Source organism: Lycium barbarum, chromosome 12 (assembly GCF_019175385.1).
Source record: "Lycium barbarum isolate Lr01 chromosome 12, ASM1917538v2, whole genome shotgun sequence".
Classification (NCBI taxonomy): Eukaryota; Viridiplantae; Streptophyta; class Magnoliopsida; order Solanales; family Solanaceae; genus Lycium; species Lycium barbarum.
In genome coordinates this window covers 57,304,167-57,315,604 of record NC_083348.1, presented here as the reverse complement: position 1 = coordinate 57,315,604, position 11,438 = coordinate 57,304,167, and the positions used below count along the sequence as shown (strand labels likewise).

Sequence of the window (11,438 nt, the reverse complement as noted above, 5' to 3'; positions counted from 1 at the left end):
TAGTGTATAGATAATGTATCTGTTATGTAAAACTATATATAAGTTGCTCAACTTGTTTTGTAACTTTTACATCTGCTTTAACTTCTACATATGCTTGATGCCTTCTCATTCTGGATTTTGAGCATTTTCCAGAAGCAAAAATGGGGTAGAAATTGGAAAATCAAGCACTGATATATGAGAGTGGGAAACATAGATTAGAGGGAATTCTTCATTTAAGAGAGGGTCACGTTTTTTTGGGTCATTCCAATTGTCTCCATTGAATCATCAGAGAGCCATCATCACCCCCAGGTTCGAGAGGTGGCTTCGATTAGTCCTACTCTTAGATGGGGTCTTACTAATCAAATTAGTTTCAACTGGGGGGCATTCTAAAAAATACTTGATCTTGCTTCCCACAATTCATTTGTCACAGGTGAATGGTACATTCCTGGTCACAAACTGATTGAACTTTCTAGTTGAACAACCTGCATCAATTCACTAAATGTGTTGTTTAAAAATTGCTTAGTGTGAGAAAATTGGGGATCGCAAAATGCAGTGGATTTTTCATCCTTGAGCAAGAAATGGGGTTTTCTAGAAAATTTGGGAGACCTTTTGATCAAAGAATGCAATCTTGATGATACCTACCCGTTCTTGTTAAGAATGGGGATTTAGAGAGGAAAGTTCACAACAGGAACATGGGAGTTTTTTGGGTTCCGGAGTTGAAATTGCAGGGACCAAAAAGGTAAATTTTGAGGTGGTTCCAGCTGCCGGCAAGGTTTGCGGCTCCGGTGCTGTATTGTTCGAAGCCGAAGGGTTAATTGGATAATAAGGTGATTATTGGGCTAATTTTGGCAAACTAAACGCCTGAATGCACACTTAGTTTAATTTTTCCTTTGCCCTTTAAATGGGATGCTTCTTAAATTCTTGTCCTTTAAAATCGAACTTATGTCTAGCGCAGCATAAGTTCTTTAAGGACGTGGGACATAACTTGTGGGATATTATGATGTGAAATTATAAACTTATGTCCCGCAAAAAATTTATTTTCTTGGAGGGACAAAAATTAAAGACCGGCACAAAATAGGAACAGAAGTGCAAATAACCCCAAAGAGTCTGTGTCTATGGAAGGGTAAACCCATGTCTCCGACAGTTCAGCAAGATGCATTGCTATGGGAGGAAAAACATGTCCTAATAAGGTATAATGCAGCCCAACATTAAAAAGGCAGTAGAGTTTGTATCGTGTGAAGTGCACGAATAACTCCCCATTTAAGTTATAGCCGAAGTATATAACATTTAGTTAGTTTAACAGCTTTGAAACAAATTTTAGGCATTAGCAATCGAAGTTACAAAAATTCGTGGCTGAAGTTTGGCGACAAGCTTCTGACATTTTTACCTGAAGTTTTAGGACTATTGACAAGGAAAAATTAAATGCCTGAACTTCAGCTATTATGAGTGAACTTTAGTCATTATGAATCAACATCAGTTATTTTTGCATGATATTCATTTGTATATGACTGAACTTTAGTCATTTTGTATGAACTTAAGCCAATTTTGCATAAAGTTCAGTCATGTAAGTCTAAACTTCATGCAAAAATAGTATGACTGAACTTAGATGTTGAATCAGAATTTCTAATTTATGGATTCTGGACTACAATCATTTTTGTTTACTAGTTCTGTATAGATTATTTATACATATTAAATGATTTTTTTTACAAATATAGGATTTGAGCCAAAGCTATTGATTTCGTCAAACTCGTAGCTTTATAAGCTTGGCTCCACCCTTGGTTAAACTTCATGCTAAAATGGCTGAAGTTTAGACAATTTTGCCTGAAGGTCAGGTCACATATGACTAAACTTCATGCAAAATTTGACCCGCAATTCAACCATTTGGTATGAACTAAAGCCAATTTTGCATAAAGTATAAGTCTGAACTTCATGCAAAGATAGCTGAACTCAGAGGCTGTGCCAGAGTTTCTAATTTATGGATTTTGGTCCACAATCCTTTTTGTTTTGTAGTTATGGCTAGATTATTTATACATATTAAATGAATTTTTAAATAAAAATATAGGGTTTGAGCCAAAGCTACTAATTTTGTCGAACCCGTAGCTTTTTAAGCTTGGCTCCACCCTTGGTTAAACTTCATGCAAAAATGGCTGAAGTTCAGACATTTTTGCCCGAAGGTCAGGTCACATATGACTGAACTTCATGCAAAATATGACCTGAACTTCAGCCATTTTTTGCATGTGTCAAGTATTGTAATTTCAAAATGTGTTAGGATCCATGTTGCTGATGAGTTGTGAGCGCTAACTACAAAATGCAGGTTTGAGATATAAGAAGATTTTATCTGCAGCGGTACTCAAGTTCAGGGCAGTTTTTGTTTCTCAAAACTAGAGCAGATCATAGCATCATTAAGTTATACATATATCGAACAAGCATATGATATTGTCATATTTTTTTTAAAAAAAAATATATAATATTGCAAATATGAGTACGAAGTTATATTAAGATGAGAGTAATGCATTTAGGTTAGGTATTTCCTCAGGGGACTTTGGTTTCGGATTCGACATTTCTGATTACTGATTTATGAGAATGCCAAAGTATGATATGTCCCTCTTTCGCTTTCAACTTTTTGTTGGCATCCACTCCACTTGGTAATATCAATTTGTAGGGTCTCTTAAGGCCTCTTCCCTTTCTACATATTGATGTACTCAAGAATTGAGGTCGTTGAGATATAAACCTAACTCATCTCCTGCCTTGCTGACTCTTTAATATTTTACAAAATACATAAAAATGAGTTTAGTATGACGGAAGTCTGGTTTTGTAGAAACCTTTTTCAAAGAAATATTTTTCACATTTTCGTGATTGGTTTGTGATTGATATATACTTTTGGGAATTAAATATTATTAACAATATTGACAAATCTGATAGTGTTTGATTCAATTTTTGAGTCTTAAAGATCACTAATAATAATGTCTAAGTCTTAGTTGAACCAAATAATACGCAATTCAAAGTTAAGATAACGGTAAGAAAAATGACTTAAGTCCATAAGTAAGGGATTTATTTTTCTGTTTTGATAAAAAATGTTTTCCTTGAGATTCCCCTTTTTTTTTTTTTTTAATCAAACATAAAGAAAATGACTTTCTCTATAAAAAAAATATTTTTCTGACTTTCGTGGTACCAAACATAACTTTATTCCATGCATAAAAAATTGCAGAAGAGGAAACGAAATGAAACTAGAAGGCCCATTCTTAAGTTACTGACAAGGAAAAAGCTTTAAAGAAAAGGAACTAGAGATGCTGGAAATTAATCAAACATCTTTTTGGAAATAAAGAGCATTGGAAAAGTGAAATGCACTTATTTCCTGGCTTCCAGCTATTCACCTTACTTTACTTGACTTCCTCCAAAATCTTTAAGAAAAAGAAAGCAGAGGAAAAATATGATTTCCCCCATCTCTAGCAACTGTGGGACACTTAGATTTTTATGGATAATCTCAATCATGAGAGAAAAGCATATCAAGGTAGACATTGTATTTGGTCTAAGTTTCGAATAAATAACGCTCTTAACAAATGCGCTACAACTATACATTTTGCTTCTTGACATTAGTTCCTATTCTTTAGATTGTCCATCCTCGTATATCCAGAAAATATAGGTTCGAGTAAATTAGTCCAACTAGTAAAAGAAGAATCGAATATATTAGTTGAAAATTGGTCAAGTTGCTGATAATTGCTTTGTTAGATTTTAGGCAGGGGTACATTTTTTTTTTTTTTTTTTTTTTTGTCGAGTGCTTTTCCTCATTCCATTTTTTCAAACTCTTTTATGAATTTGTACAATCAATGGCGGAGCCAGCATATATATTAAGGAGTGTCAAAAAATATAAACATGTTGCTACTAAGGTTTGAACACACAATTTTAGAGAAATTTTGCAACCCCTTAACCACTATACCAAACCATCAACTTCTATCAAGGATGTCAACACTTGTATACATACTTATAAAATCAAAATTTCGCCAATCTATACAATGTCAACACTCTTGCTTAAGTGTTTTAAGTTTGATTCTCGATTTATATGAACGAGTTACTTAAACATCTACGACTACAACTAACTGTTAATTTGTACTAAATATAGCCAAAGCTCATCAAATTACTTTACACTATCAACATATATAGTTCTACTCCCGACCCAAAAATGAACTAGCAAAACTATTCCATTCTAAGAAGATAAACAGAAAATTGAGGAAATAAATAAAAATAGGAACTCCTAGTAGATATCCACATTTTATTAGTTGAAGAAACAATATGTTTGGTTCGGTTGTTGGTGTTGTGGGAATGGAGGGGTGTGGGGTTGGAACAAAGGCTTGGTCTTAGCGGTAGGTAAACAATTAGTTGAGGGCTCCTTGATGAGCCAGTGGGGGACACACCCATATGAACGAGATGGGATCCATTTTTTCTTTGTTTCCTTTTTTATTTCTTACTACTACAAAAAATAAGAATTAGAAAAAAAAAATTCCACAGCTAAACAGAAATTTTTTGGGGCTAACTCTATCTAGCGACGGATGAGCGACGAAATTCTTAGCTAATTTCAGTTTCTTTATTTAGTGTCATGTTGATTTTGATATATGTTATAGTATTTGAAAGTCACTTGTCCAATTAATTCGAATTTGCAGCATCAGAGTAGACCTGTTAGACGAAGTAAAATTTGAGTTCGCATCGAGTAGGCCAATTAAGAAGGGTAAAACATTTTGTACGAAAAGATCTTCATTTTCCGTGCTCGAACTCAAAACTTCTAATTAAGGATAAAAAATCTCCACCATCTCAGTGCAACTATTATTGGTGGTGAAGATTCATTCAGCAACACTAGCCATGGCCATGCTCTATCACAATCATTCTACAGCTGCTTTATCTTATTATTGTTGTATTATATTCTTTACAAATATTGGGTTCCTTAATCTTCAAACTTTATCATGCTAATGTGATCTTGTCTCTCTTCCTCTTCATATAAAGTGTATATATAACAGTGTATGTGTCTATGTCTCTATTATTTGACTACTGAAGATTATTTTAATGTCAAACCCATATAAGAAACAAAGGGATAAGGAAACACATTTGAAAATGGTAATCCTATTTTATTACAGAAATATTGGGTAGACAGCAACGATAATAAATGGGATAGAGATGTTTCATGATTTTAGCTTTTAAGTTTTTTTGGGATACCTAATTTAGCACCAATACTTATTTATTACTTATTTGAAAATAGCAATCCTATTAAGGCTAACTAGGCTTTTCGTTAATGTTAATTAGTCATTTACCTTGTTTTACCGATTTTGTCTGTTTAGGATTTTCTTTTAACTTTCTTTGGAAGTAGTTAACAACTTCCAATCACGTTATGCTTGTTTCATTTCTTTCTTCTATTTGCCGTCATTTCATGAATTCAGTGAATATGAGCTTTTGTGCATGTTTCTTGTTTTAGAAATATTGCTCGTTAGAAGACTGTGACTATCATATAAAAAACAAGTTAGTGACTTTTTTTTGAATTCTAATAAGGAAATTCAAAAGAAAATTAGAATATCACGCTTGGGATTTGAATATGTGGTATTAAAGCAATTTTTGAATTGCATTGTGTTCATACAACAATCTCTCCTTATGTGAAGGGAATTCGACACTATAGATATGCAAAAAAAATTAAAAAAAATTCTCTATTTGCACAATATAATTTTTGAAAGAAAAATTCAATTGAACCTCCGTATGTCCACCTAACTCTGCTCTTCCCTGCTTGTTTCTATTCCACTCGAAATTGTATATAAATGGGAAATCTATAAATGTTTGCAGCACAATTTCCTTTCATTGCACGTTTCTAGGTGTGACCACAGCTTATCTTTTTAAACGATTTGTGGGGGTAGAACGAAAGTTGAAATTCAGTTGAAGAATTAAAGAGAAATAAGTCTTCCTCATTTGAAATCTTGTTTTTGAGTGGCCAAAAGAAGAGAAACGAGGATTTTGCAGTATTTGTCTGTAGCTGCCCTTTATTTGGCTCTCTGTTGTTTTTAACTGACTGTCAGGGAATCATTTATCTTGCACCAAATGTTATCTGGGAGAAACGGGTGGACTAGGGTGGAGGGAGCATTCGATATTGACAGCATTTAACTTATATTGCTATTAGAGTTTATATTTTATACACTGTCAATATAAAATAATTTTTTACATTATGGTGTCATCTAAATCATATTTATATGTGAGCTTTCTTAAAATATGAGATATGAAATATTGAAATAAAATATGTTAATTACTCCAACAGGTAAAAACGATGATATAAACTATTAACACTGCAAGGTATATTAAACCCTATTATCATAGTGCAATGACGTTTTACATCAGTACTGTAATTTAAATAGCTATAGAAGATTATCTGATTTGTCTTATTTTTAAGTTATTAAATTGAATTTCACTTACTATGAGTAAGTTTTGTAGTTATTTTCTTTTGAAACGGTTAATAGCGTAAACACTTTGATATTGTTTGTATTAATGTGTTAAGTCAGTTGAAGAAGGTGAAAGTGATAAATATTTTAATCATTTAAATTACTCCTTATTGTAAGTTCGTGATTGGTCATGCTGGCAAAAATAAAGTTTTCCCTCAATTTTACTTAATTAGATTAGATTTGACCCAATGACTCTGTAGCAGCGTATAAATCCTTCATGAATTCCTACATTCGTAGTGATCCTGATAAGGAAAAGTTTCTTTTTTGCGTTTCACCTTATCGTCAAACCTTAATGCTACTGTTTTGGATAGATCATAGGATCTCTTAATTCTTTAATCCCATTTTTCTTTATCTCTATGAACTTCCTATTTCTCTCACTCACATACACGACATATCATGTGAGATTTTGGAGTCCTTTCAATTTATGATGTTTATTTTCTGATGCTGCCGACCTCCACCCCCAATAATGCCTTGCTAGCTAGTTTTTCTGTCTCCTTTTCTATACAGAGACAAAAGTAGTCTCATTCCTGAATTATGCTGGTGAAATTACCCCTAACCCTGGTCATTTCATTCATGGCCTGCATTAAATTTTCAATTTTTTCAACTATATTCATAAAAGAAACTAATTGAGAAATGTGTTTTTAATCTAAACCATATAGGGAGCAGGATTATGAAAATGATTGACATACTTGATTAGTACAATTAGAGATAATAAAACAAGTCTACCTAACATCTTAAACATATTTAGAACGAGTTCTCGACAGTTAGATCTTTTTTGAGAGGTTGACAAGACTTTCAAGAATTAAAGATTTAAGATTATGAAAAGAATTAACATACTTGATTAGAACGATTAGAGATAATAAAACAAGGCTACTTAACATCTTTAACTTGTTTAGTACGAGTTCTCCACAATCAGACCTTTTGAGAGCTTTGCAAGTCTTTCAAGACCTTTTGAGAGCTTTGCAAGTCTTTCAAGAATTAAAGACCGAAGATTGTGAAAACAATTGCTCCAACATATTTGATTAGAACGGTTAGAGATATTTAAAACATGCCAACTTAAAATCTTAAACTTGTTTAGTACGAGTTCTCCTCAATTAGACTTTTTGAGAGCTTTGTGAGACTTCCCAGAATTAAATACTGGAGATTATGAAAACAATTGACATGCTTGATTAGAACGGTTAGAGATATTAAAACGAGCGTAATTAAAATCTTAAATTTATTTAGAACGAGATCTCGACAATTAGACTTTTTGAGAGCTTTGCAAGACTTTCAAGAGCTAAAGATTGGAGGCTATAAAAACGACGACGACAACAACAACAACAATAACATATCTAGGGAAATCTTACAAAGTGGGCTCTGAGGAGGGTAGAGTGTACACAGACCTTACCCCTACCTTAGGAGGTACAAAGGTTGTTTCCGGAGGCTACAAAAACGAAATGACATATTTGATTAGAACGGTTAACGGATACTAAAAGACGCCTACTTAAGACCTTAAACTTGTTTAGTACGACAGACCATTCCAGAGACTTGCAAGACTTTCAATAATTAAAGATGGGTACGGAGAATATGAAAACGATTGACATATTTGATTAAGATGGTTAGAGATATTAAACGCCTACTTAAAATCTTAAACTTGATTATAACTCTATTATCGGCCTTTGGCATAAACGCCGTAATATCTGTTGCAATGGCTTTTGATTACTTTAGAAAGAGTAGTACTGTAGGGGGCCATCACTCTAACCCCACCACTGTTTCTTCTTATCTCCACATTCTTGATTTGATATGTCCATTTCCCCTTCAGGTCCCCTTCTCTTTATATCCACTACTACCAATCCTTTTCTCATTTCTATAAATCCTTCCTCTCCATCTATTTGCACTTCCACAAACCAATCAAACAACTCTAGCACAAATATTAGTCTTCCGCAATCACCATTTTGCGAGTTTCAGGAGAATTGTGTGAACATGTTACGTTGCGGGGAAATGAGCGTTCTTGAAAGGCAAAAAGCGGTGTTGGAACGTCTTTATAACCATTCTAAACAGCAGCTTTCTTCTCTGCCTCAGCAAGATCTTGCTCACTTTAACAGTTTGATAACCAGGCATATGATGATGGGCTGCGTTGGGGAGAATTTTACCAACTATAATTGTCAAGAAATGGCTCGTCCCTCTTTGTCGACTGTCACAAATTCATCGATTACAACAGTGTCTCCCCCGCCAGAGAAAGAAAATGATTTAAGTACCATTATAGCTCCCAGAGAAAATGTTGTGTCAACCAAGAAGAGAAAAGCTGAGGTTTGTAATAGTACATGTACTTAATCTATCAATTCATTAATCAACTATATTTAGCACATTTCATTCGTATATCTTTTAGTCTAATTCTCTCATATCCGGAAATCTATAAAAGAAAGATGTAAAACTAAAAGCGCTTGTTTTTTTTCTGTTTAGCAGTTTTTGGAGTCAGAGATCAGTGATAAAAGCCAAGGGGGGACAATAGGGAACGATTCAAAGGAGAATTCTAAGACGTCTGAGGTTCAAAAGCCCGATTACATTCATGTCAGGGCACGTCGTGGTCAAGCCACTGATAGCCACAGCTTAGCAGAAAGGGTAAGTGCAATGTTGAATTGATTGCTTAATATTATGTTAATCTGTGACCCAGAGAGACTAAAATTTAGAAAATCATGCAAACTGTCTCAATAAAAGCTTAATCCGTTACTGTGATTTCTTAGTAGCAATTGGCTTATTTTTTTATTAATGAATTATGCAGGCTAGAAGGGAGAAAATCAGTAAGAAGATGAAATATTTACAAGATTTAGTCCCAGGTTGCAACAAAGTAACTGGCAAAGCTGGAATGCTAGATGAAATTATCAATTACGTTCAATCTCTTCAGAAACAAGTCGAGTTTCTTTCAATGAAACTTGCAACTCTGAATCCTAGGCTTGATTTGAACACAGACGACTTCCCCTCTTACATAGCCACTACTTTTCCAACAGTATCAATGCCAACACTTTCAGAATATAACCTGATCCAACAGCAGCAAGGAAGTAGTGGTGATGTTGCACAGATGTTACCACAAAGAAGAGAATTAATGTCATTTCCAGAAGCTTTTGCAGTAATTTTCTTCACCCTATGCTCTGTTTTCAACTTCTTGGTAAAAATATTCTCTATGATATGTGAAGTTTTTTCTTGTAATCTCAAGTGGATCTATTACTGTTTTATTGTAGGTAGTACAGCAGCAGCAGCCAAATTTTGGGACTGATTTACAGAGCCTTTTCAGTGTTGGCTTTAACTAGCTAAACAAGATTGAAGTGCTGAAACAATTCAATTGATTTTGATGCTCATTCCAATGGCTCATGTACGCAAAATTCACATCCTTCAAACGAAGTCAAAAGTTTTTGAAGTTAGCAAACTACATTAGAGAGCAACCCCCACAAATCACATTTAAGAGAAATTCTTACATCTTACACATTTATAAGGCATCTTGTAATTTGTTCATATGTATAGCCAAAGCTGCATCCAGCCTGATATGTAATACTGAAGATTGAATTTTTACTCTTTTTTATTCTTTTTTCTCATCTTATGTTTGAATAATGTAAGAAAGCAAAAAATTAAAAAGGAATGTAAGCAAGCAAATCATTGAGTGATCTAACTTTTAAGGTTAAACAACCCTTTGAATTATAGGGTAAACAGCAGAATATTAGTCAATGAAACATTTTACAAGAACAAACTCAAGAAGCACCAATGTGAAGTGAGAAGTAGGCTAAGGTACTACCCTACTTTTTAAGCAGTGTGACGACAAGCAAAGAGAGGAGGTGAAATAACAAAAAATAAAAAATTATTCCTAAAGATGTGGTGTCATGGTTGCAGAGGCGGACTCAGGATTTTGAGTTCGGGGGTGCTGGACTCAGGAATTTTGAGTTCGGGGTGCTCTATTAACTATTTATATTTGTTTCCTTTATATTTTCTATACAATTATACACTCCGTGATTAAGTTTAATGGGTGCCGGAGCACCCAAACTTTACACATGGGTCCGCCCCTGCATGGTTGGGATAATCTACTCTTAACTCGACATGAATTTGAATTAGTGAGACTAATGGGACTAATAACTTTGGATTATGAATATAGGGCAGCTCGGTGCACGAAGTATCCTGTGTTCATACAAGGTACAGAGAAGGGCTACACTTCAAAGAAATGTGATATAGATAATCTATCCTAACACAAACATCACTGACGGATTTCACAGCCCAAGTTTGTGACCTAGATGTTTAAATAAATTAGAAAAAAAGGAAATAAAAGGAGAAGTACTGGAAATGGATGGGCAGTGGTTGAGTGGTCCATCTTTTAGTTGTCAATTGTGCCTTTGCTTCTGAATTATGCTTCTTTTTCATTGGGGACAAACAGGGGACCTGGTTCAAATGGGACACTCACCTAATCAACTACTGGTGCTTCTAATGAATCGACTTCTACTTAACTCCCTTACACCACATGACAAACCAACAATGTGTCTCAGCTAACTCTCGTGTTAGTAATTCGTCGTCCTTGGTAGCTTTCAACCAACTAAGAACACAGAGAACCTGTATTATACCCTTGAGTATGTCAATTTGCTTCTGTCTAGTTTTGGACATATTTGTGTTTACAGTGACGGATTAAAGATTTGAAGTTTATTGGTTCATACAATAATTTTAAGCTAATATATAATAATAACTGAGTTTGTAGTCAAACATTAATAGATATGTAATGGATCTCTAAATATATATGTATCAGCATCTGCACAAAAACAATTGAGTTCCAGTGAACTCGATGTGGTGCTACTGTTTATAAAAGATGAGCTTAATAATGTTTTTGCACCATTATATTAAGGGACTGTTTGGAAAGCCACCCCGGTAATTAGAATTGGGTGTAATTACATAGTTTGACCTATTTATTTGACCAAGTAATTACACGGCTAGGTGGGCTTTGGGTGTAATTGAGAGGGTATAATTACACTCTCCAATTCT

General features: G+C 34.1%; 1 protein-coding gene across 2 annotated transcripts; it reads left to right on the top strand.

Annotated features, from left to right (window-relative positions):
• Positions 1–8,267: 8,267 nt before the first annotated feature.
• Positions 8,268–10,008, top strand: LOC132623610 (transcription factor HBI1). 2 transcript variants are annotated; one of them, XM_060338385.1, is made up of 4 exons: positions 8,268–8,735; positions 8,889–9,047; positions 9,208–9,552; positions 9,665–10,008. In XM_060338385.1, the coding sequence occupies exons 1-4, from the start codon at positions 8,409–8,411 to the stop codon at positions 9,731–9,733; spliced, it is 900 nt and encodes a 299-aa protein (XP_060194368.1). In that variant the 5' UTR covers positions 8,268–8,408; the 3' UTR covers positions 9,734–10,008. The 2 variants fall into 2 exon arrangements, with proteins under 2 accessions (XP_060194368.1, XP_060194369.1); XM_060338386.1 differs by having other exon boundaries at positions 8,287–8,735; positions 8,892–9,047.
• The last annotated feature ends 1,430 nt before the right edge of the window (positions 10,009–11,438 follow it).

What these genes read in the sequence shown, in the direction of transcription:
- LOC132623610 (XM_060338385.1), top strand. Translation starts at nt 8,409, where the DNA reads ATGTTACGTTGCGGGGAAATGAGCGTTCTTGAAAGGCAAAAAGCGGTG. An exon ending in CCAAGAAGAGAAAAGCTGAG is followed by an intron (nt 8,736 to 8,888) that starts GTTTGTAATAGT and finishes TTTTCTGTTTAG; the next exon opens with CAGTTTTTGGAGTCAGAGAT. An exon ending in GCCACAGCTTAGCAGAAAGG is followed by an intron (nt 9,048 to 9,207) that starts GTAAGTGCAATG and finishes TGAATTATGCAG; the next exon opens with GCTAGAAGGGAGAAAATCAG.